The following is a 27,780-nucleotide window of genomic DNA, read 5'->3' on the forward strand; positions in this document are numbered from 1 at the left end:
ATCATGAACATCTGTTCCTTCCTTTTGTCAGCCGTCGATGGACAGCTCGGCTTAATTGTTCTTGGATGTTCCTCACAACATTTCAGATGACATACCCATATGTACTATGTTCTCCTGTGTCGGACTATCAACGATACATGAAAAGGAAATAACATAAATATTAATATTTTGCTATGGTACACTGCAACTGTAAGTAAATGTTGTGTACTGTGGCCTCACGTTGGGCGCCAATGTGGAGTGCGGAATATTGTGGTTTGATTGCGTGTTGTACAATTTCAGCAAGATTACAGTAAAACTAGTTACTTATCAATGTAACATGAGGTTTAATTTAAACGCTGATTTTCCCAGATGATGATAGTTGTCCAGTTAAAGAAATCTCCCTCTGGGAACGTGTACCAATGATGTCTGACAAGCACTGTAACTGGCACAATTTTTTTTTATTTTTTTTATTTTTTATTTATTTTTTTTACAAGAGTGATCTCACACCATTTGGCGAACTATTATTCCGGGTTACAACATTTTTCCTTAAACAAAACGAACTATTTTCACACACAATACCACACGTGCACAACACTACTGAGTTCTTTCCTTCCTCTTACGAAATAATTAGGTTTTATGCATTAGCAGAGAACAATTTCATCACGTAAGATGCTGTTTGCACCATATTTAAAGATTATTGATAATCTAAGTCGAATTTATGATTTCTGTGTGGGTTCTGGGCCACAAATACACAATTATTGTCGCGAAAATTGATCATCAAGATTCATGTGTCTTTAGTACTCGTACTTTGATTTAAAACTGCCGCTGCAATATTTCACTAACATGGCGGCGAACATAAGACAATCACTCATTAAATCTGGTTCCGGCGTTGTTCACTCTCAACAAATAATATACATTAAATCTTTTCTGTACCTTAACTATATGGATTAACATTTGAAAGTATTTCTCCACGTTAATCACTCATTATTCAGCATTTTACCAATAATCCGCGCTGTAGATCAATAGCGCTAATGCTTGCACTCCATTGTAGCTTAACTGAAAACATTTATAGAGGGCGAGATTCATATTAAAATAAAATTTCGAACAGACGTATTGATTACAATTACACGGGAACTCTATTTTTCAAATATTACTTAACAACATAATGCAGTTTTTTACCGACCTCAGTGCTACAAGACATTAATCGCGTCCGATCATTAGAACAGTTCGAAAAAGGATTATTCTGGAAGAATCACAGATAATGAAAGATGAAGATTTCCATTATCTTTTTCCATGAGTATTGTCTGAGATGTGATTTTCGCAGAAAATTAAATTATGTCACTGACAATAATTATTTATTATTATTTTATCGATGAAATCCTTTTTCATTAATATCACGAGAATGTTCTCTCAAATTCCACACACAATGCTGTCGTGAATATTGTTCTGAATAAAATATAGTCGTGGATATTACAGTTACGATAACAGCAGTGGCCGTCAGCTACGTTATGTCGACATGTAGGGCGCAATAACACATGCACAAATGAGTTCCATACCGAGGGTAGCGGAGCACAGCGGTAACTTGCCCCGCACAGCAAGGAACAATGTAGGAAGCAGGTAGCTGGCACCACACTCGAGTGAGTCTCGTTGTTACGGGCGACATGACTGGACACCAGGTTTTAGAGAAACAAATGCGCAGCAACAGTAAAGAGGCTCTATTTGAGGACAGGATTTCATTCGATTATGGGACTTGGTCATCTCTGAGCAGCTTCATCACAACGCCGAAGCACCGCCAGACTGAGAGAAGGCTGGCCAGCGCCAACAGTAGCCTCTTGTTCGAGACCAGGTTGCGCCTGCCACCACACTGGGTTCTCCATGTGACTCGGTGCCACAAACTTTACATATTCACATACTTCTTTACCTTTAACCCAAATGAATACAGACTCATTTACAGATATTTTTCTCTTATTACGAGTATACAAAGACAATGCAGAAGGCGACATATAAGCAGATTTACCAAAGTCTTTGTTAGCCAGTTCTGCCATATGGTACGTACGATAGGCAATAATGTCTCTAGCAACAAAACTTTCAAGTCCAGGTACGTTAGGAACTCCGGTACCTCCACGTACAATGGCTACAGTGAGCCAACTATTACCATGATCAAATGTATCATTAATGTCAATACTAAAATTAAGTCTACAACCACAGAAAACACAAGGTCCGTCGACAAGTGCAGTAACAGCAACACTCTTAACTGGTATGCGGTTCTTCTTGTCTCCAGCTGTTGTGGCGAACTCGATGTTCTCGATGCTGTCGCCGACACTGAGGGAGAGAGGGACTCCATCAGGACGCCAGCCGCCTTCCACCGGCCGTCTGAGGGCGCAGGTCGAGACCCGCACACAACAGCCTCCATCATCACGGAGCAAAGAGCGGCACGGCCGTCGCCTGGCTTGTTGGGACTGGTGAGCGCCGTCGTAGCAAATGACCGTGGCCTCGCCTTCGTCGCTGAGCTGAAGTCCTGACGCAGCATCGCCCGGCACCGACGACAGCTCATGAGAAGAGGCGTGTCTGCCTCATGTAGAATTGATGACATAATAAACTAATATTGTGAAATTGTCCACAGCGGTGCCGCTGGTTCCCTACCACCTACGTCTCGAGTGAGGACTCAACACAATTATAAGGCCCACAGGGTTCCAAACCTGATTCATTACTCTTCGTATCACACACAGATCATATACCTGATATGTTAGTACTTGTGGTAACTTTGTTACTTTCACAGACGATACAATTCTGCTACAGTTCTACAATTTAAAGACAACAATAAAGAAACCCTGGAAATAAAAAAAAAGTCGACTGCTGTTGTGGTCTTCAATTCATAAGCTGCACTGCTCTATCCTGTGCAAGCCTCTTCATCTCGACATAACCACTGCAAAAGATATCCATTTAACCATGCACGCTGTTTTCGAGCCTTGATCTCCCTCTATAACCCCCACTCTGTTAACAAAGGGATGATTCGTTGATACCTCAGAATTCAAAAAATCAACTGATTTCTTCTGCAAGTGAGGTAGTGCTATAAATTTCTTCCTTTCCCAATTCCATTCAGTGCTACATTAATTATTTAACAAGCTCACTAATCTGCAGCAGTCTTATGTAGCACTACTTTCTATTATAATCCACATTCAATTCCATATAGATTTCCGTCCTGTGGTAACAATTTTCGCTCCTACTGAAATGAGTTTCTTGTTACTGCCAGTCAGCTTTTTGTACCCTCTCTTTTTATACCCTTTTGTCCATTACGAGTTCATTTCCTGACCAAATAGCGAAATTCATACACTGATTTTAGTGTCTCATTTCCTAATCTATTTCTATCAGCATCAGCTGATTCTGTTCGACAACAGTACACTATCCATCTTTTGCTTTCGTTCAGATCAGTTACATAATTCCTATCGATTTCATTCAGTTCCCACTCCCAGTCTCTTTCATTCTCAAATAGCTTTACTTTGTCATCAGACAAACTTACTACTTGCTCAAAGTACATAGTGAACAATATCAGGGATAGGCTACATCCTTGTCTCACTCCATTTACTACTACCGCTTTCCTTTCATGTCTTCGATTCCCGTAACTGCAGTCTGGTTCCTGTATAGTTTCTAAATAATCTATCACTTTTTGTACTGTATCCCTGCTACCTTCACAATTTCAGAGTGTGTGTATTCCAGCCAATCGTGTCAAAAGTAATCTCTAAATATACAAATACTATAATCGTAGGTTTGCACTTCTTCAGTGAATAGCAATGAACTTGGATTTACTGTATGTATGAAGACAATGTTCGTTATATCTAAAGATAATCATGTAATCAGGAAGTTTATAGTCTATTTGCGTTCAGTTTGCTTCCTCCATTCGCAAATTCTTTCTGTTTACAAATACATAATAAGCACAATATTCAAATTACAGCTACCTGCAGCAGAACTGGAGAAAAGAAACTAATAACAAGAAACATACAGCAGGATGGAATGGATATAACTTAAACAAAATAAGTTCCCTTCATAAAAAGTTATAAACGACAATGACACAGTGCTTACATCGCAGATCACTGACTGTAACAAGAAGAGTTTGGAATTTGCTGGGGCGTCTCGTATAAAGCGACAAAAATTTTCAAACAATTCAGTAAAAATGTTGGTTTCTAAGCAAAAAATAAACTATCACACCAGATATCAAAGATATTCCAAAACAACGACCATTTATTTATACGTAAGTATTTTAGAATGAGATTAAATGAACATCTTGATAGCCATACAACCTATAACATTTAGAAATTCTCAAGAACAAAATTGAGCAACTCATTCGCATACTTCACATAGCGACAGACAGACTTACTTGCTCGATACCTTCGAGAAAGTTAAGTTTAATGGACAGCACACGTTGTAAGCTGTTATTGCATGATGTCTTCTCCTATCCCATCAAAAATCAGTTCTCCAGAAACAGTTTGCAAAAACATTCTGCACCTCTTGCCATTTTGATATCTCGTAGCAGACAGAACATTATAGTCTTTGACAGCAATCTTGTTTCTCCTGTCTGCAGGTTCGACTCCCGGCGGGGTCAGGGATTTTCACCTGCCTCGAGATGACTAGATGTTTGTGTTGTCTTCATCATCATTCACGAATGTGGTGAGTTTGGACTGAGTAAATGTTGAGAATTTGTACGGGCGATGTTAACCGCAGAGTTGAGCGCCCCACAAACCAAACATCATCATCATCATCATCATCATCTCCTACCTGTCATACGTAAGGAGTAGAAGTATTTTCAGCAAAACTGTTTAGTCATATAGGATTTACATCTTCAGCGCTTTCAGTTTCTTGGCGATATAGGCGTAATGAAAACGGAACACTTACAGGAATTGCGTCATGGATCACCAGTAAAACAATTTCTCTCTGTACCTAAGTATTTTACACTGAGGTGCCAAAAGTCATGGGATACGTCCAATATTGTGTCCGATCTCTTTTTGCCGGGGATAGTGCAGCAACTCGAAACTGATGGACTCACAAGTCTTCGGAAGTCCTCTGCACACGTACTGAGTCCTACCTCTACAGTCGTCCATAATTGCTCAAGTGTTGCCTGTGCAGTATTTTGTGCACGAACTGACCTTTCAATTATGGTCCATAAATGTTTAGTTGAATTCGTGTAGGGCGAACTGGGTGGCTAAACCATTCGCTCGAGTTGTCCAAAAAGTTCTTCAAACCAACTGGGACAATAATGACGCGGTTACATGGCACATTGTCATCCATAAAAATTCCATCGTTGTTTAGGGTCTTGATGTCAGTGAATGGATGCAAAAGGTCTCCAAGTAGTCGAACATCCAGAGTAGCCAGTCCTTTTCATATAAATACTGCCGACACAATTTTCGATTCACCACCATCTTGCAAATTGCCTTTCTCATTGACAACTTGCGTCCATGGTTTCGTGTGGCCACACTCGACTTTACCATCGGCTATTACCAACTGAAATCGAGACTCAGCGGACCCGGCCACTGTTTTCCAGTCGCCTAAGGTCCAGCCGACATGGTCACGAACCCAGGAGAGGCGCTGCAGGCAGTGTCTTGCGATCGTCTACAGCCGAAGCCCATTAACGCCAAATTTCGCTTCCCTGTTCTAGAGCAAAGTTCATCGTACGTCCCACACTGATTTCTTTGTTTATTTCGAGAAGTGTTGCCTGTCTGCTAGCACTGACAACTCTACACAAACGCCGCTGCTCTCGGTCGTTAAGTGAAGGCCATCAGCCACTGCGCTGTCCATGGTGAGAGATAATGCCTGAAATGTAATATTCTCGGCACACTCTTGACACTGTGAATCACAGAGTACTGGATTCCCTAACTATTTCCGTAATGGAATCTCTCATGTGTCTCTCTCCAACTACCATTCTGCATTCAAAGTCTTTTAATTCCCGTCGTGTGGCCATAAACCTTTTCACTTGAATCACCTGACTACAAATGACTGCTCCACCAATGCACTTCCCTTTTAAACCTTGTGTACGCTATACTACCGCCATCGGTATGTGTGCACATCGCTATTCCACGTCTTTTGTCATGTCCGTGTGTAGTGCTGCGTTTTTTTTTATTTCTTACAAGCTCGAACACGGTTTCCATTTATATAACAACATCACATACTTGGGACGGAACTGCTGCCTCAGACCAAACGAAAATCGTCAAGTGACATTGAAACTGCTCACATTGAATATTTCGCTCCGAAATACGTATCGGAAACACAAACTAAATTCATGAAATACGTGACAGTCGAGTTAAATCATAAAATATATATCTTTCACCATCCCTGTGTTCCATATGATACCATTATGATTTCTGTAGAATTTGCCAAGAGTGATTTCCGAACCTTTAATTTTTTAAACAGACTCACACTTGCGCCTATGATGAGAATGGCTCACTTGAATGCATGATTTTCATTTGCAATACCCTAGGACATATAAGACCGATGTTAGGAGAAAAGACGTAGGACACTTAATACGCAGACAGGATGACTGGAACTCTATAAACGACATCGAATACAAAGTATTGCGAGTGATATATGTGGCATACAAACAGGAGAGACCACACGCTAGAATAAGATAAGCTCCACATCTGACAGATCAGTAGTAGATAGTAAACAACACAAATACAAACGCAGACACTGATTCAGATACTATACCACACACAGGAAATGAAGACGAGATGCACACACAAACATAGTAAAACTAAGCTAAGGTTTACTACACTAAATCGAATTAGTCAGAAAGTGTCACACACTATGTAGTTGCTCGTTATAACTTTTCATAACATTTAGTACTTTCTTGTATTTTTTAATTACTTATTTCTTTATTTCATACTTCTTTAAATTTCAGTTAATAATTGTGTGCTGGCACTGGGTTTCACCCTCTCCCTTCTGCCATCATCATCGTCATTACCACATACAAATAGTATTAAAAATTATACTAGTAAAAACATTGTATTTGAGAATGTTGTAAATATATAAGCAATAAATAGTCATCCTGTAAACAGTAAACCTTCACTCTTCTCAGCTTACATTATCTTTAGGTTTGCCATTAGTCAACATAATATATAACAATCAGTGCCCTCCAAGCGCCAAAACAACAATAATAATTTTTTTAATAATGTATATTTAATAATGCCACATTTGTATTGAAAACTGTCTCATGTACAGTGAAAACTATTGGCATTGCACTTTTACCGACTGAAATTTTCTCCCTACTGCTGCACCACACTAAGCAACTAACTGTTGTATCATTTAGATACATATATCGAGAGTGACTAGCACGCTATTTGACATTTCTTACCAGTCTCCAGTTAAATGTTTGATTTCTAACACAATGGTATCTGTGAAGACCAGTCAGTTGTCATCCGATAATGGTCTAATAAGCCAAAAACCAACTCGTAACAAAAACAAACACGGTTTATTGGCTTTTAAATCGTAAACATAAAATTGTTTCTTTAAGAGGTGACACACGAATCCATTAATCTTCTCCCTGAATCTCGTTGTCTGGGCTGTATGTAAATGTTGTTGTACAGAAGACCTGGAATTCAGGGAAGTGCAGACTAAAGAAACGTCTGTAATGGTCGCCTCACCTGGTCATTCAATTGTTTCCGCTGCGTAATCTGCTCTCTCGCCGTATCTTGAGAACATCTGTATGGTGCGGTTATCTGTTGCCCAGTCACGTGATCACGTGTGGTCGAGATGTCACCCAAGGACGACTGGTGTGCAGGCATCCATATTGGGAAACAACTATTCCATTACGCAATAGCCTACAACACTATTTCAGTAATGCAAGAAATAGCTAGCTTTCTCAGGAAACACAGGATTACACATTTTAGGGACGTAGGCTATAAATCTCACACAGTCTGACGCTTTTTCACTTGCTTTTACATCCGAAGTGTTTCTCTTGTTCAGAAATATACCGCTTGTTTTCCATATCTAGGTCAACGGTTTGTACTTAACTTTCAAATACTGTTTTGTTAATTACTTAAAATACAGATAAGATTTGTTTTGGGTTGGAGTTTGATATCAAAGATACGCTGCACACATCTTTACGTTGCAAGCTCATCCTCAACTACTGCTCGTTTAAGTTTGTGACACTCTGCTACATGTTGTTTCTAAAGGTTTACACAAGAGCAGAGCGATGTAATAGTATGCTATGGCTATCACTTTATAAAGAGCTATACGTAACCCAAGCGTCGCGGAGACATCGCTTTCCTGGTCAGACAACACGGTTCCTGCAGGTGCAAACTGACAATCAAGGACGAAAGTAACATCTGTCGTTACAGAGCTTTAAGAGACTACATTTTTGATTTACCTGCCGGAAAATATGTACAAAATTGAAATGGAAATAACAGTTTTTTAGAAGAATAAGAAGAAATCGAGAAATGAATCTAGTATCGAAGGTATTCTGAAAAAAAAGGAGTTTATTGTTTTCTGTTCAATAAAGTTGATCTTACTCTTACACTGAATTAGTCTACGATGTGTCTACGTTCTAAACTTTATACTGATAATCATAAAAATTCGAAATAAGTGATGTTCAGATCGGGTTTTGTTGTTCATTCGGTAAGAAATACCATAAAGATTTAATTTATTCAGCCGTCAACTAAAGCTTTTTTTTCCCTACATAGTTCGCTGAATTTCTGTATATTTTTTACACTACACCTAGCACATCCAAAGCTGCAGCCCACAAATAACGTACAATAATTCCTGCCATAAGATACAGAGGTGACTCAATGCTTCATTGGAGGTGAATACGAAGTTAAACTGGAAAAGGAAAACTGCATTTCAATGAAGGAGTAATGGGCAAATTGTAACACTGATATACTGAAGCAAAAATTCTCGAATGCGAAAAATCAACGTTTGTACTGGAAACAGTTGAAACACGGCAGCCAGTTCTGCATGCCGTTTTCATCAATATTACAGATTGATTTTGTTTTGATTTTTGAGACTGACAAAAGACTAAATCCGTATTATAATATCTGTTGATGAGAATGAAATCACAGTGACTGCAAATACAGTGACCTAATAGTCATTTCGTTCCTTTATTAACACGGCGATCCGTTCACCCGGTTGTGAAAGTTTTTGGTGCACCTGAATATAAACAGCGGGTTGGTTTTGAAACGGTAATCAGGGAACGCAACGGACATACGGAACTAGCTGGGGACAAGGCTCGGCCACCTGGGTATTGAACGCGTAGAGCGGAGGCTACAACGCCCGTTGTGAGGGGTGTTCATCTACCCAGCTTCCTACTCGACTGCACAGACTAACGTCCGATAGGTGAGTAGTGCGAAACCGAGTGCAGGGGGTGGGGCGTCTTCCCATGCTTTGTAGACTTCCTTTGAAGATAGCAATCTACCAGTTGTAGAAAGTGTGTGCTACAAGAAACAAACTCTAGCCTCATAGCGGCTTCTGCTTTATTTCTCGAGCCATGAGGTGGGCGGCTAACGACATATGCAGGAGAAAGCGCTGTTGGGGTAGTCGTGTGTCGTGTCAAGAACGCAGGTTTAAAACAAACTTTTTTTAGTGGAAGAGAAGATGTTTTTGTTGCGACTGGAAACAGAAGGAGGTGCGTTATCTTGGCGGAATTCTCTATCTGGAGAGAATCTTCCGATTGGGCAGAACCCCTTCTTAATTTTGCAATTGGAAACTAGCTCTGTTTTGGCGAGAAGGAGTTAGAAGTTCATAAGAGAACGTCATGGGGACGTCGTAAGTCATCTGGAAGTGGGGGTGTCCACATCGACTTACGGTTTCAGTGCAGAGGTGTCTGCAACACACTGTGCTTCGGTCGGATCGAATGTTTGGATGGTTGCTATAGAGGACATATCGACTTGGTGTTGCATCGCAATTGGGCCTCCAGCATCCTAGTGTTGCGACAGAATGCTGACGACCTCGCCCTCACAAAAGGCCAGCACTACTGCAGCTTACAGTTGGTGCAATAGCCGTACTCATGTTGAGCATAATTCGCTGCATCGGCAGCGGGTTTTCCACGCGTCTTGCCAGATGGATTTCTTGAAGTAAATTTGCAACTCGATGGCTAACGTCAGGACTAACCTACGTAACTTAATTCGCTATCAGTATGAAGAAATATACAATATGTAAACAGCTAAGAAGACTCATGGCATAGTGATAAACTCTTCCACTTGCGTCTCATCTCTAACACTGCGGCTGTCTAAATTCGTTTCCTCATTTGGTACCTGCATAGGAATGACATACCGCTAAACAACACTGTTAGCACAAGGTATTGTTCAAGCTGACAGTGATTCGACAAGAAAACAGGGAGCAGAACCCTGCAAGAGAAACCGAAGACTCGCAGTGCAATTCAATCTGCAGGGAAGCAGAAAGTACAAAATCGCATAGAGATGAGTATGGGAAAAACACAACACGTGGCTGGCATGGATGGGTGACAGTTGAGCATACACAAACAACGCCTGATCCGAAGTGCAACGCGATATCTAAAGGTTTTAAACTCAGAACTGCCCAGTCCACCTTACTGTCACCTCTACGTAAACACTTTCATCAGCAGGTGTGCCCATACAACGATTCACATGTGCAGCCCATTGCAGCTGTCCATGCTAGTTTACTGAGCTATTCGTGTCAGCTCATCTCCCTCGATCACAATGTCTATTGCTGAACACACTAAATCCTTCCCCAAGAGAAGGCTTTGTAGAACTTGAAATGGCCAAGCTTGAGCCGTGTCCTTCAGTGCAGACTTAGATTCGGTGCCAGAGACCTCGACAGTTGACCAACTACCAAAAGAGACAACGCCAACATTGCTGGCTCTGCTGGATGTGTGGAAAGGACTGTAGGCTGAGGGACTGGTTGGTCCACCAGCAATGGCAGATGCGATGCCATATCCACTGGCGAGGGAAGAGGAGGCAGAGGACATGTCAAAATCCATGGGTTCCACATCACTAGGTGTGGGAGCGAACCTTGCTGGTGCCTGAGGCCGTAAGAGAATGGAGGGCAGCAGATGTTGTTAATGATCTGGAAGGAGAAACACACCGCTGCATGTGGGAGCCTGGCCAACAGGAAGACAGTGCCAGAGGCGACCCGATGTGCTGCAGGTGCCACTGAGTTGCACAGTTAGTTAGCTGCTACCAGCTGACACTCACCGCAAACAACTGCTGATCTTTATGGCTGAGCACAACACCTGGCAACCATCCCTGCTGGCACCTAAAACCTGGCACCCAAATGGCAGCAGCAAGATGCTATGGTCCAAGGCACAACACATGCTGGTGACCCCACTGTTAGCACCTATGCAAACGTTCCGCCATTCTACACCTGTTAACAGGGATCAACATGGTATGCATCCAGGAAACCTATCACGGCATCGTTGAGGGATGAGGCAACACAGACTTCTTCATTTGGGTCTTGAATGTCCGCATGAAGCACTCCACTTCCAAAATAGGTTGTAGGTTAGGTATTACCAGCAAAGGGGAGAAGTGGCGAGTTGACACAGCCTGGTTCTGTGCAAGCCAACACCAGATGTTCAGTATCGTGATAAGTCACTGACCAGTACGTGTGATGTCATGCCAACACCTGCATACAAGTCATACCACAGTGAGTGCGATACAGTATGGGAGGGGGGAGGGGGCGGACGACCCCTTTCTAGGTTAACTCCCCTGTGGTAACCAAGAAGACTTCCTGGACTTCGTTGAGATGATAGTGCAGGAGAAGAAACATATACCGCCCTGCTGAACAAAACGAGATCCAATCTGGCCAACACATCTGGGGAACCGACGACATTTTCCGGAAAAGCGGGACGGCGGTCATGTCGGTCATGCTGTCAACGTCCAACGTGAACACAAGACCTTTCTACCAATTAAACTGCAGATCGAGCCCGCCAGCGGCCCCAACAGTGCATCAGCATTTGCATGATGAGTATTGGAGTGTTAATTACTGTAACAGCAATAGTTACTAAGAAAGCAGGTTTGGCTCTGCAATCGGTGTGCAGTCCTATCTGGTAGCTGCAAAACAGGGTAAAATGAGGAAACCAACGACTTGTGGTCAGTGATGAGAAGTAATTTTGCACCATGCAAGAAAACGTGAAACATTTTAACACTGAAAACAATAGTCAACGCCTCTTGCTCCACAGGCCAGAGTTATAACAGGATACTCACCTCCTAGGTTAGTGAGTCTGCATATAGGGTAGCATGTATGGGACAGTCAAAGCGACACTTGCGTAAGAGACTCTTTAAAATTGGCAATCCAGGCCGCATACGACTGCCTGGGCACTAGTAGTGCAGGTTAAGCTGATACAGTGCCAACACCACATGGGGCTTAAAGTCCGAAATACTAAATAAGAAAGTGCTGAAGTTCGTCAAAGAGGAGTTCCTCCTGCTCACTGCAAGGTTTCAACTTTTGCACAAGTTCACAAAACCCCACACTGCTGGACAGTAACATGGCGGATTTATAGATTGGATAGATCGTACGCCTTGCCTGGCAGTGCAGAAAAACCCGGCGCAGGTAATTCTCCCATCTTTCCGTAGCCTCGCAACCGGTAAATGGAGTCCGGGGAAGAAAACTGGACAGCGGGCGCCTGGTCCACCACGTGTGTGGTATAGGCGCAATGTGTTTCTGCATTCTGGTTTATCAACGCCTGCATCTGATTCTGTGGCTCCTTCTGCAGGTGCAACTGATCCTGCAAGAACTGCTGGAATGCTAGGTTCATGGTGACCCAAAATTATCACCGTGGAAAAGAAAGAAAAAGACAAGGGCGACACACTCATAAGAACACGTTTCTTCGCCGCTTCAGTATCTGCACAGGCATGACAACGCCGCTAAGTAACACTGTCGGGAGAAGGTATTGTACGGGCAGACAATGCCTCGACAAGCCCCGTGAGAGGAAACGAAAACTCCCCACGCGAGTCAGTCTATGGGGAAACATGAAGTCCGAAACGGTGTGGAAATGAGTACGGAATAAACGCAAAAAGCGTCAGATGTGGGCGGCTGACAACTTAGCAGATGCAAATCATGCATGGTGTAAACCGCAACGTGAGATCAGCGGTGGCTTAGCACTGCGTTAGAAGCGCTACGCGTGGTTAATTATCGCCCGTAGGTCGTAGTCTGCAGGAAAAGTACAGTTGTGTGTGTCACAGACTATTACAACTTGCCATGGAATGGCTTTGGAAAAGCGACTGATTGTATCAGAGACAATACATTCTAAATAACTCTACAACTGCGATTTTTGGGATTGTATCATACCCTACATTTTTATATTCCTTCCTACATTGAAAGTAGATAAGGCTAGAAACTTCATAAATATTATACATAACTATTGCACTTTAGCTTTATGGAATCAACTCTTTTGCAGCATTGTCGGAGGTGTAAGATTGAAAACACTGAATGTGTAAAATTTTTGAAAACTGTTCCTGATTCCACCTACCCTAATCCCAACACACCCACTGGGCGAACTTGGGAGGCCCTGTTATAGTAATTGTCATTTCGGCACACGTGCTACTTTTTAAGTTAAGGTCTTCCCTTACAACATGATGTGGACTGGATTTAAAAATCAAAACATAGATGATTTTGAAATTTTACTGGAAACAATTAAAAAATGCTTGAAAGCAATGTAATATTCTCTGACGAAAAGAAGAAACTCTAATAAAATGCAAACTAGAGACCTGACGTAACATAAAAGGTATCTAAGCATCCATTTCAGTACATGGTCTGAGAGTTGTTTGAGTGAAGTAGTGGAGACACTTCTTCGGAATCGTCGCTGCTTAATACCTTGATTTCAATTTTTTATGGTAGGTTTCTTGTTTATCATTTGCATTAGTTGTCGATGCATTAGCAGATCACTACTTTCTTTGTAGCTTACAGTCACTAAACCCTTCCAACTTCTAACTGTCGAGCTGTTCCATAGTGCTGTGTCTCCACCTTTCGGCTTCTTGCATGTTTGGTACTGGCCTTACGTCCTTGGATGAAAGCAGTTTAGGAAACGGAAGGAGACACAAGGAAAGGCAAAACATTATCTATGAAAAATCAATTGAATATCCGATGGATAAATTTCATTTTCTTCTTCTGCAGATTCAAATACTGGGTGATTATAATTAAACTTTCGAAAGCCTGCCGCGGTAGCCGAGCGGTTCTACGCGCTTCAGTCCCGGAACCGCGCGACTGCTAAGGTTGCAGGTTCGAATCCTACCTCGGGCATGGATGTGTGTGATGTCGTTAGGTTAGTTAGGTTTAAGTAGTTCTAAGTTCTACGGGACTGATGACCTCAGATGTTAACTCCCATAGTGCTCATAGTCACGTGAAACTTTCAATACGTTGCAGAAATAACACCAGTGATCAGAATGACGTCAAACTGCAACGGAATATTATCGGAGAAGGGGGGAAATGTATGGCACAAGAAAAAAAATAGTGTGAAAATTGATCAATGGATGGCACTGTACGTGCCAGAATCCGTAAATGAAAATCCCTGTCATGGCGACGACCCACTGAAGTTGGTATAAACACACCGGGTACACGGCTTTTCCTCCTTTCGCGTCTGCAACGTTCGCCATAACTGCCTCAATGCAGGATCGCGCTCTGCTTGCAAAGCTCTATTACAAGAATGATGACTGTGCACACGTCGCTCTGTTGAAGTTCCGGACACTGAAGGGTTTGAAAAAAGGCGTTGGTCCGATGACTGCCGTGGATCTGGAGAAAATGATTCGGAAATTCGCAAAGACGGGTTCTTTTGGTATGCAGCCTGGTAGAGGGATGAAACGAACTGATTCGACGTTAGTGAAAGCAGTGGCCACAGCAATGCAGGAGGAGATGAGTGGTGGTGTGCAAACGTGTAGTACGCGGAGAATTGCCCGAACATTGGACATACCGGTGAGCATGGTGCATAAAATCCTACGAAACATCCTTCTTTGCTGTCCATTCAAAATTACCTGTGTGCACGAGTCACTTCCTGTTAACCTGCCAGCAAGAGAGACCTTTGCTTTAGAAATCTTGCTCACATGGAAGTGGACAATGATTGGCCGTGGAAGATTTTGTGGATAGACGAAGCCCACTTCCATCTGACAGGATATGTCAATACATAGGATTGTCGAATATGGGCAACGGAAAATCAACACGAAAATCAACCAGTACCACTTCATCCTGAACAGGTCATTGTATGGTGCGTGTTTACGGCATCATTTATCATAGGACCATACTTTTTCGAAGAGACAGGTGCTTCCGGTCCTGTTACCTGTGCTGTCACTGGTAAGCGCTACCAGTGTCTTTTGCGCAACCACGTCATTGCAGCTCTCCAACTGCGTGGATGTATGGATGGGATCATTTTTATGCAAGATGGAGCACCTCCGCACTTTGCAAATCCAGTTAAGCAGCTGCTGAAGCGCCATTTCGGAAATGCTAGAATTATCAGCCGCCATTTCCCTACAGCCTGTCCGTCCCGATCACCTGATCTTAATCACAGTGACTTCTGGCTGTGGGCTATCTGAAAGATGTTCTGTTCAGTGTTCGGAATGCAAACTAATCTACACTGAAGGCACGCATTGCGCAACACATTCTGAACGTGACCCCGGAAACACTTCGCTCAGTTGTGGAACATGCTGTTTCTCGATGTGATTGATGCTTTTTTGCGGTTTTTGGCCTCAGGACAGTTAAAAACCAATTTGAGTGAGGCTTTTTATGCGGTTTTTGGCCTCAGGACAGTTAAAAACTGATTTTTCCCATCCACTATGATATGACCTAGCCGTGGTGGATGGGCGTATTGCGTAACTAACAGCATCGCACCTGTACACCCATGCGCACTGAGTAGTACAGTTTGTCTACCGTCAGACGTACACCTTAGGCTTTGTTGTACGATTCACTTGTCATTTGTAGTCGACCACTATTAAATTACGATGCTTACAGCGACATCTATTGCTACATTTTGTAACTGTTAATTTTTCTTCTGCCATACGTTTTGCCCCTTCTCCGATAATATTCCTTTGCAATTTGACGTCATTCAGACCAGTGGTGCTATTTCTACAACGGTTTGAAAGTTAAATTTTATTTATAATCACCCTGCATATCAAAATTAGAATTTAAGAGTGCAATCATAGCTCTTAATACCAAGTTTTCTTACGTTCCGCAGTACTCTGGGCATTATCAGCGCTATTTTATCACATCGTAGGCGACGTTAAGCACAGAGACACTCATCAACGCATTTAATAGGCCCGAGCGCTTGAATATCCCGAAATATGCCAGTAATGCCCAGTACTGCTTAGTCATGGACACACAGCAAGCTCTTCCTGTGAGTTACGCAAGCCACAGAGATACCGCCAACAATTCGATAAAGCCGTGACGGTCGTTTTATTGAAGCTGCCGCGTTCGAGTCGCCAGAGCAGCACCAGCGACCATGGTGAAGGCACGCAAAATCGTCCTCGCCAGAAGATTCCAGGGAGAGCCTCGACCGGAGGATTTTCGCGTCGAGGACGAGGAGCTGCCACCCCTCAAGGATGGACAAATCCTAGCTGAGGCAGTCTATTTTAGCGTTGACCCCTTCCAGAGGGGTATGGGAGGCACGGAGAAATACGGACAGAAAGTGGGAGACACCATGATCGGGGCCCAGGTAAAGGATCTCTGATCTGCTTTCTTTCCTTATCTGACCCAGACTAGTAACCAGTATCTCAGTATGGCCAGCCATATGCAACGATAGTGACGTCATAAAAGTTTTATGTGGAAATAGGAAGATACTGCAAGTGACGCCCTTACTGCTACTGTACTGCGTTTTAATGTTGTGATGCGTCTAGACTCCCACGGCCATCGATGGCCACCGTTTAGAAGTTGCCTGGGCGTTGCGTTTCAAAACACTATCAGTCTGTCCATGTTTACGGTGAGTGCCACAATAAACGCGTGTGAGAATGATGTACTCAGGACTGCATAAGATCAGTGTTTAAGCGATCTGCTTTGTACTGTTACACGCAGAACTTCTATCACAAGTGGTTGTATCACCCTTTTTCTTCTACGCCTGTTACAAAATTATTGAAATACAAGTGAGATAATTGGTGTGATTTCTATAAATATTTGATTCATTGTTACTTCAGGCACCACCAATACATAATAATGTGAGCATTACATTTAGTTTCTCATTTCATCATCTAATTTCATCAGCATCACCTAATTTAATACAACTATACCCAGCCTAATTTTAGTTGTGCTGATATTCAGCTTACAATCCAGTTTGGAGAAATTATGCATTTCATTCAAATTACATCCCAAGTCATTTCACTCTTTGGCAGAATTTCAACGCCACTGGCAAACATTAGTTCCCTTATTTCTCCTTCTGGAACTTTAATTCCATTCCGAAATATCTCCTTAGCTTCTTTTTCTGCTTGCTTAATGGACAGTTTGAATATCATGAGGAATAGCCTACAACCATGTGTCCCTCAAATGGTTCAAATGGCTCTGAGCACTATGGGACTCTACTGCTGAGGTCATTAGCCCCTAGAACTTAGAACTAGTTAAACCTAACTAACCTAAGGACATCACAAACATCCATGCCCGAGGCAGGATTCGAACCTGCGACCGTAGCGGTCTTGCGGTTCCAGACTGCAGCGCCTTTAACCGCACGGCCACTTCGGCCGGCATGTGTCCCTCCCATTCATGTTCTTCGACTCTTACAACTGCAGCTGATTTCTATACAAGTTGTAGGTGACCTTTCACTATCTATACGATATGTCACTGTCTGTGTTGTTCCGAAGTACGATGCACCTGCATGCATGTCCGAACGTATATTGCATCGTACTTCGGAACGACACAGATGTTGTATAAACGTATTTATCTGCCGAAACCGGACAAGCAACTTTCAATTAAAATGTCTCCCCTGTACGGGACTGTAATGAATGTACGACTACAGGTTGTAGATACGTGGTTGATGACATCTGGAAGTTTCGGTCTCGCCGTCAACTGTGCAAGGATGAATTCTTGACAGGATGTTGGGATGGATGAGAATCTAGTTGCGTGGGAGATAGTCGTGATTTGATTACAAATTTCACCGAAACAATTTCAAATAATTTTCTCATTCACTTTTTTTTAATTCATTCACCAGACGTACAATTAGTAGATGAATACAGACAATGTCAATTGAATGTACATGAGAAAACATTCGTGTAGTAAACTTCTATGAACACGGGTAGAGAAATGAAAACAAAACTAAAAATATTAATCAGATTTCGAACACAGGGCCCAGAAAGTAAGAATTCTCGACGATAGCCACTGCGCCATTTCTTTGGTTGAACTTATTGCTCGCTAAAAGGCAGATAAAGTACCATGACCGTCGTTTTTTTATGAAACGGTCGAATATCTACGTTTAAACTGAGACTCATGTTCATTTATTTTGACCCCTCTTCCAGTGAGCGAACTTTCTGGAAAATCTGGTTATGCCACTTCTCGTTTAATCCTCATAAATGGAGACACAGTTTAGTTTTCGTTCTAGTGTTAGGTCAATATATTTTCATTGAATTGGTTAGGTGGATTGGGCGGTTGTGATTTGTGAGGTAGAAGCCTTCGGGAGTGTATGCTTTGGTGGTTTTCCCTATAGTGCTGATTAGTTTCTCACTGGGTTGAGGGATAAGTAGGTACTGTTCAATCATGAGTTGAAGATGTTGAGATGGATGAATGGAGGATTGGATATATGGCAAGAGAGGCGGTGTCGTTTGGATAATATAGCAGCTGCCAATGTGGTGGGATAGGTAGAGATCTTGGATATCAGCTGTGTGTACAAAACAAATCAGTGGTGACAGGACGGCTCCATGGAGCACACATGCAGTTTGATGGAAAATTTGAGAGAAGGTGGTGTTGTTTGTTAAACTTGATGGTTGGATTTTCATAAGGAACATATTTATACGAATAAAATTGCTTAAAAGCTTGTAGAAAAGGAGCTTGACTAAGTGATCAGAATGCCACACATGGATAGGAATAGGAGCTGTGAGATATGAAACTTGTTCTGGTGTTCATACAGGAAATGACCAGGTGAATGAACTTGAACATATAAAGATAAATTTGGATGTAAGACACTTTACATTTAGGAAGAAGGGAATTTCTGAGTTTGACCGAGAATCGAGATAATGACCAATACAAAGTACAGGGTCATATAGACTTGCAGCGGTTTGTACAAAGGAAAGTGTAGATTCTTTAACGAGGGGGAATGTCGTAGAGTCACTAGACGAGCGCTCTGTTATGTTTCTTTCCAATAGTGGCTTCAGTATCGCTTGCTGTATTGACACATCAAAATTGGTTCATGTTATCGTGTTTATGAATTGTAACTTGGTAACTAGGCAGGTAATGGATATTTCTATGCTATCATGGACATTTGAGGGCAAGATGAGATTAAATTTGGATTTTAATGGCTAATTACGGTTCTTGAAGGTAGAAGGCGAACATATAGGCTTTAATAAGATTGTTAAGGTGAAAATGGTGTCTTGGAAGCGATAGATAGCTTGGTGCAGGTTGTGAATGGTAAGCTTTGCAATACTTACTTGAGTACTTACTTGAGATTACAGTTAGTGAAGATTGGGTATACCTGCATGACTGATGACAGTTCCAGATTCGTTTAGCATTAAGTAAATTACCCATCTGTCTCTAAAGTGCAAGTGCCATGTACCGTGTCCCACTTGTGGTTCGAACTGACTGAGCGGTAGAGACAACGAGATTCTCTGAGAATTACAAGATTTCATGGAGTGAAAGGAGCTTGGTGAGAAGTAGTTTTAGTCAAGATTTCTTGAAAGAGAGAAGCAGCATTGATTATGTCATCGGGATATTAAAAATTGGTAGGGTCAGATCGGTTGATCAGGGTGTGGATACACTTCTGGTAACCATTCTTAGGTGGCGATAATTATATTACATTAGTTTGGAAAGTGTTAGGATACTGGGTATTTTGGTGTGAACTTTGTGTGCGAGTTGGGTCACAGTTCCATTTGTATATAAGGCATCTGCATTTATACATCAAGTAAGTTTTCAAATGCTTGCATCAGGTAAGAGTGGAGTGCCTTCTCTGGTAGCTGTTGCAGGGAACAGAAATTAGGCGACGTGTGACGAAGGTAATAAACTGGCGCTATCTGTTACTCTCGACTTTAGAGAAGCTAAGGATACTGAGGTCAGTATCAATTATACTGGTGGAGTAGGACTGACCTGCTTAAGGTAGGAACTTGTATGGGATCGATATTACGTATTCTTACGTTTCTTATGTCTTGAGAGTTGCACATTTAGTCGTAGGTTCACTTGTCAAGATTGAGAAATAGGCATGGTACTGCCACTGGTGGGTGAAGTGGGACCCGGCATGCCATGCCACCAGCAGATGTCGCCACTTGTGCTGGTGCTTTGTGTTATGGTGGTGTAACGGTGAGGTCTGCCCACAGGTAGCACGGATTGTGGAGAGCCAGGCTGCAGGTTTCCCAGTGGGGCAACACATCGTGGCCTACTGGGGGTGGCGGGACCGCACAGTGGCTGATGTGGGGCCCGACGTGCCGCCCCCCGTCGTCCTGTCGCCGCCCATGCTGGTGCCAGACCTGGGGGATTTGCCGTTATCCCTGTCCCTGGGGGTGCTGGGCATGCCTGGGATCAGCGGCTACTTCCCACTGCTGGAGGTCTGCCAGCCCAAGGCGGGAGAGGTGGTCGTGGTCACTGGCGCTGCGGGCGCTGTGGGCAGCATAGTGGGGCAGATAGCGCTCATCAAGGGATGCACTGTCATCGGCTTTGCCGGATCTGACGCTAAGGTACGTATTTACATTTTGCTCAACCTGCCTGTAACTTGTGTGTCCATTAGAGAGGGCAAATTTGGCAGGAATGTCATCAGGAGATGGAATATATAATCTCGGAAGTTCCATGCGGCTTTTCGCGGATGATGCTGTAGTATACAGAGAAGTTGCAGGATTAGAAAATTGCAGCGAAATGCAGAAAGATCTGCAGCGGAGAGGCACTTGGTGCAGGGAGTGGCAACTGACCCTGAACATAGATAAATGTAATGTACTACGATTACATAGAAAGAAGGATACTTTATTGTATGATTATATGACAGCGGAACAAATACTGGTAGCAGTTACTTCTGTAAAATATCTGGGAGTATGCCTGCGGAACGATTTGAAGTGGAATGATCATATAAAATTAATTGTTGGTAAGGCGGGTACCAGGTTGAGATTCATTGGGAGAGTTCTTAGAAAATGTAGTCCATCAACAAAGGAGGTGGCTTACAAAACACTCGTTCGACCTATACTTGAGTATTGCTCATCAGTGTGGGATGCATACCAGGTCTGGTTGACGGAGGAGATAGAGAAGATCCAAAGAAGAGCGGCGCGTTTCGTCACAGGATTATTTGGTAAGCGTGATAGCGTTACGGAGATGTTTAGCAAACTCAAGTGGCAGACTCTGCAAGAGAGGCCCTCTGCATCGCGGTGTAGCTTACTGTCCAGGTTTCGAGAGGGTGCGTTTCTGGATGGGGTATCGAATATGTTGCTTCCCCCTACTTATACCTCCCGAGGAGATCACGAATGTAAAATCAGAGAGATTCGAGCGCGCACGGAGGCTTTCCGGTAGTCGCTCTTCCCGCGAACCATATGCGACTGGAAAAGGGAACGGAGGAAATGGCAGTGGCACGTAAAGTGCCCTTCGCCACACATCTTTGGGTGGCTTGTGGAGTATAAATGTAGATGTAGAAGTAGTGGAGGGTCTTGCAGTGCATAGGTGGGCAAGGGAGTCAGCGAGTAGCTGGACGAAGCAGGAAGTAAAATGGGTGTGGATGTTGTTGACAACACGATGCACGTGCATTGTGTTTTATATTTTTCTATAAGTCCGAACAATTCAGCCAGATGATCTTAGTATCAATACTGAAAGATATTAAAGTCGTCTTAAACTGTCAATATTTTGTATTTGCATAAACTCCGACCCTTCACTGTGTGTAACTGACGACGCTGAGTCGGACGAATGCGCGACAGTAGCTAACACTAATCTGAAATTTCTGAGTGACATGACACAAAAAACTACAAGTTAGTGCATTTGGGCACTGGTTGAATATTTTATAGAGAACTGAGAGCCTTACCTGTGGGTTGGGACGAAAGTAAATGTGCTGAGTCGTAGCCAGGTGTAATATCGTAGACATTGGAAAGACGAGACGTCGAACAACCTCAACATCTGCTTACATCATACTGGCACTAAGATGGTGTTTAACGTCTTATGTTAGTTCATTCGAGATTATTCCTGACAAATACATACTCAGATTACTATACAGCATTCAGTTGGGTTGTATTGAGTCCGTGGGACGCTTTAGAAGTGAGGCATGCTTTCATCTTCAGGCGAAAACCGAGGGATGATGGACTGATTTGTGAGATGTACTTTTCAAGTATTCTTGGCTCTCGTTTGTCTATGGAGGGTTGGGCCTCTGGGTCAGTCCGGCAAATGCTCTCGTTGGTCCAATAACTTCATCAATTTTTCTGTGGATCTGAAGTCGTGTATGTTTCCAGTCGGCATTTTCTCACCAATAAAAATGTATGCTCTAAGTGATAGCGCAGTGACAAAAAATTGGCTAAAAAGGGTCTCAAAATGACTGAAAAGAACTTACAATGACTGCCAAAAATTATTTGAATCTGGAGAGACTGAAAATTTAGTAACATATTTCTTATAACATTTTTACCCTTTCAAGATACAGATCATAAGTCGCGAGTTTTCGTTGAACTGCGATCGATGACCAAAGCATCCAGAAAAAATGAAAAGCAAACAGTTATCTTTTAATCTATATTATTTGTTTGTTATTGATATGTATCAATGTATATGAATCCGTTGATAGACACAAATAGTCAAAACTTTATACTGTTCTACAGATTTCGTTTTATATAAGCAGCACACGCTGCTTTAGCAGGTAAAAGTAGGGAAGCGGCGGGAAAATGCTCGTGTCGGGGCACAAAAGAGGCGAGTATGTTCCTCTTTAAAAGACTCTGACAGAAAAGTGGGGAACAGGTGTCTCAATCCTCATCCCGCGTTTCTAACTGCAAATTCTGGCATTGGAACACAGTCACACTTTTTGTGCCTAAAGAGAGCAACACGGAGAGGGTAACAGTAGAAGAGAGACAGTGTCAGCGTAAGAGAAAGTCAGAGGAGACAGTGATGTTGGAAGAGAGATGGATGAAGACAAAGGGCGCGGGAATCAAAGGGAGAGAGAGGAGATACTGATGGACAGTGACAGACAGAGGCAGTAAAAGAGACATGGTAGGAGAGAGAAGCAGTAGGAGTAAAAGAGAGAGGGGAAACTGGAAACGAAAAATACAGATGAGTGGAGACCATAAATAGACTTGGTGGGGTGGTAGACCTGCACCGTCCCAGACCGGCCAACTTCAACAAGTAGGTAAAGGGGACGGCATATTTTAGATGGAAATTTTAAACTCGGGGTGTGTGCGAAGTATTAAGTTACATCACCAGAACTTTTAAGCTGCTGAGGTATGGTGGACACAATAGCAATGCGCAAGGAAGACTAAAGGAGACAGTGTAAGTGAAACAAGAGACAGTGCCAGTGGAATATAGTGTAAATCAATGGAAGAAAAAGGAGATAGTGCAAAACAGGCAAATACAGACAGTCGTAGTGAGATGGAAGTGAAGTATGAAGGTATGTACAAAGAGAACCTGATTAAAGAGACATATAATTTTCTGTAATAAAATGGCATGAATATACCAGCATTCCAAAATTTTTGGCGAGGAATATGTAATGAGGAATGAAGCAGCTGATTCTCCACTTTATTGTAAGAATCTTGTAAAGAGGCACATATTTTTGAGCTCTGAGAAGAGCATTTCTTCGCAGGTAATTTACCGTATCTGTTAACCTACCGTAACTATCGTTTTATAAGAATATATTTCTGTTTACACCAAGACAGGAATTCATTGTTTTTCGCAGCTAATATAAGTCTGAGATAAGTAAGCAACTTAGCAAACAGGTTCAAGCAACATCTTGTACTGCTATGATACATGTCCCTTGTTCTCAGGTGAAATGGTTAAAAGAGGAGCTGGGCTTCCATCACGCGTTTAACTACAAGACTACAGACGTGTCCACCGCTCTGAAGCAGGCTGCCCCAGATGGTGTCGACGTGTACTTCGACAACGTGGCGGGCGACATGAGCACTAAGGTCATCAGCCATATGCGCTACCGTGGTCGCATCGCTGTTATCGGCGCCATCTCTCAGTACAATGAGTCTCAGTCCCAAAAGTTGGTCACCCTGCCGTTCACGTTTCTTGTCAATCAACTTCACATTGAGGGCTGCTCCTATACGCGGTGGCACGACCGCTGGGACGAGGGAATCACCCAACTGCAGCAGTGGATAAAAGAGGGTAAACTCAAGTACAGGGAAACTGTGAGCCACGGCTTTGCCAATACTCCCAAAGCCTTCATCGGTATGCTGAGAGGCGAGAACTTTGGGAAAGCTGTTGTCAAATTGTGAACACTCCTCATCTATCAAAAGTGGAAAAAGTTTTGTTCGATTTAATTCAAATGTTCACATCTTTAATATATGTGTTAGTATAAAAGTTGTTAGTAAGAAGTTAAAGAGTTCTTGACTGATTTACTTCAAATTTTTACGCTAATCTCTAATAAATGTTTGGACAGATATGGGTTATATGTTTTTTGATATATATGTTGAATAAACATTTACGAGTATACAACACGTAAACAGAAACATTGTTCGCAAATACCTTGAAAAGTTCTTGACAGTTTTATTTCTAATTTTTACGCAATGTTCTGGTAGCATTCGGTCACACATAGGATATATATTTTTGTAAACAACAATGTACATTTGTCTTCTTAAAACTGATGCGGGAAAGGAAAAGCTGTGCTGTGAAAATGTGCTGTTTCGTTCTTTTTCTCAGTGTCAGTTTCAAATTATACACTAGGGCACTTTAACCATTAGACAAATTCATATCAGGCAAATTGTCTCTTCCACATATTTTCTTGCACCTTCTATATAAATTTAAACAAAATTTGTGTACGTAGTATTGTGCGGTTTTGTTTTCTTCGTCACATTCAGTTTCAAGAGGAAACAGGAATGTTGTTTTTATAGCTTATCGACTTATGATTTGAGTACTAGTATGGAATCTGTGTCATCTGAAGGTTTGCAACCCTACCTGGTTATGGACTAAAACTATGCGAAACACTGTCAGTGAAGCTACCGTCCTCTCTGATCCAGCAGTTTTACACATCTCTCGTGTACCCCTTACTTTAACAATCCTAACCGATTTATCGATTCATTTTAAGTGTCTTCATTTCTCTGTTGGAGTTCCGTTTCTGTTAACAATAAACAAAACATAAGGTCAGAGAGAGAGGGAAAGTGAAGATGGACACAGAGGAGGAGTGCGGAACTAGTTAACTAAAAAGCAAAGATTGTGTTAATTGTGGCTACTTGTCTTTAGATTAATTCCTAACAGTCACCTTGTCCCAAGCAGACATGCCGCATGTACTAAATGTTAGATAACATTTAACCCCATCACCACCTTTGTAGCCACTGATAAGATAATCGATGCTAACACACCATGTAATGACACCCAGAAGCTCTAAGTTGCCCTGAGAAGATGAGTGGATGATACGAAGCTCAGCGTCTACATTGAGAATAGCCACTTTACTAATTATATCATTGGCGAATAACAAAGAATCACAGCTAGAGATAACAAGTTCACAAAAAATCACGAAAACTCGTTAAACATCATAGTTCTCTCCCTGTGTCACACTCGGGTTAATATGCCGCTGAGGTGTGAATTTTATTTGGTGTTATAGGCAGAAGTTTCTTGAACGTATTGCTGGTTGGTGATGACCACATAAAGAGGGATTCTCAAAATGAATTCAGTGCTGTTGTCAGTATACAGTACCTCCCAAGATGATTCATGTTATAAAACTGCGAGGGGATTCCAAAAAATAAGTTCCAAATGTCATCCCACACTAAGACCATGTATCAAATATTCAAATGTGTGTGAAATCTTATGGGACTTAACTGCTAAGGTCATCAGTCCCTAAGTTTACACATTACTTAACCTAAATTATCCTAAGGACAAACACACATACCCATGCCCGAGGGAAGACTCGAACCTCCAACGGAACCAGTCACACAGACCATGTATCAACGGGAGTGGCGCATTTCCAGGAGAGAGTACATGTTCTGGGTTTCCTGTTGACACACCTTTGCTTCAGCACCGATAACATGTGTGTCACAGTGTGCGAGTGAAGTGTCGTAGCAAATGGAAGTGTATTCCAAACTTGAAGTACATGCGGCTGAACGATTCCTGTGGTTAATTCAGCCAAATGGCACACAGATTCACCGTGAAAATCTGGCTGTATGTGGACTAAATGCTGTGCTGCATGCAGCCTTATTGAAATGATGTCAACAATTTGACCAAGATCGCACAGCCTTGGGTGATGCTGACCAGGAAGGAGGGCAATCAACATCGACCACAGATGAAAGTATGCAGGTACTTAGGAACTGATGCAAGGCAATGGCAGATATTCTGATGATGAGTACCTCCCTCCACAGGGCCACGTCGCGACAGATAGACCCAAGGCTATCCTGGTGTCTTCGCGGTATTTATGCCATCGCTCTGGCTTTACCAGGCAAGGCCGGCCGGAGTGGCCGAGCGGTTCTAGGCGCTACAGTCTGGAACCGCGCGACCGCTGCGGTCGCACGTTCGAATCCTACTTCGGGCATGGATGTGTGTGATGTCCTTAGGTTAGTTAGGTTTAAGTAGTTCTAAGTTCTAGGGGACTGATGACCTCAGACGTTAAGTCCCATAGTGCTCAGAGCCATTTGAACCATTTTTTTTAACAGGAAAATCAATTCCTAATGAGATAAGGGCCAGGCGTTGACCGTAGTAGTGGTTCACCACTCTCTAACGAACCACTAGGATCTTCAGTACCTCATTGCAACCAATTCCTCCCTTGTGTGGAACTTCACCGAGATGTGACATTTGCATCAGGCACATGTGCGGAATTTAGTATTAGCTATCATAGCGCTACGTGTCATTAACTTTTTCATTCCAAAGAGGACTCCAGAATTAACTATGATGTTTCCTGGGGCCAACAGCCCATCAAACAGTTAATGTGTCTTTCAAGTGCAACTCTAACCGTGTGCTGTCAATGTAGAAGAGATTTGAGGTCAATGGCTGTGTGACCAAGGAGTGAGATTCTAACACCGAAGATTTAAACAATTCGTAGAGTGTTCCAGTCACTGTATACTTCGACTTGGTGACTTGTCGGAAAATAATGTAACGTCTCTACGTCGATTTTAAAAGTCATGCACCATTCAATAAATGTTACTTGGCCTGCCATAATAATGTGTGACATACTTTGTAATAACCTCATATGTTAATTGAAGGAATTTGAAGGAAATTAACAAATGACAAAAAATATTTCTCAGAGAAGTTACTTATGATATGCGCCACTATATGCTTAAGAAACTAGTAATTAAGTCATCAAACAATTAAAAACAATTGTATCTTGTATGCTTTCTATTCAGGTCACCTCAGAATTTACCGAAGGAGAATTATTAGTGGCAGTAAGAGTGAGACAAAGATTCAATAAATTTAAACAAATGATTCTTTAGGGTATTTCTGTTCTGTAGTTGCAAAACAATGCGTGTCTTTTAGCCAGAAGCGTTTCGTTAGTTGAGATAAAGCGTCATCAGTATTCTGTAATTAACTTATTTACATTTTGATTTGCTTTGAGATTGAAAAATACTTCGTTAACGATATATTGGTTTTTACTTGCGAAGATTTCCGCTTGATTTAACGCCTACATCGGAAAATGCCCTCTGTTAGCACGTC

General features: G+C 42.3%; 2 protein-coding genes across 2 annotated transcripts in view; both read left to right on the plus strand.

Annotated features, from left to right (window-relative positions):
* Positions 1-27,780, plus strand: part of LOC126416683 (prostaglandin reductase 1-like) — a 279,661-nt gene that overhangs the window by 92,129 nt on the left and 159,752 nt on the right. The window lies entirely within an intron of this gene.
* Positions 16,361-24,433, plus strand: LOC126416682 (prostaglandin reductase 1-like). Its single transcript, XM_050084486.1, has 3 exons — positions 16,361-16,573; positions 20,361-20,717; positions 23,967-24,433. The coding sequence occupies exons 1-3, from the start codon at positions 16,361-16,363 to the stop codon at positions 24,417-24,419; spliced, it is 1,023 nt and encodes a 340-aa protein (XP_049940443.1). The 3' UTR covers positions 24,420-24,433.

The sequence above is a fragment of the Schistocerca serialis genome, chromosome 8 (assembly GCF_023864345.2).
Source record: "Schistocerca serialis cubense isolate TAMUIC-IGC-003099 chromosome 8, iqSchSeri2.2, whole genome shotgun sequence".
Lineage (NCBI taxonomy): Eukaryota > Metazoa > Arthropoda > Insecta > Orthoptera > Acrididae > Schistocerca > Schistocerca serialis.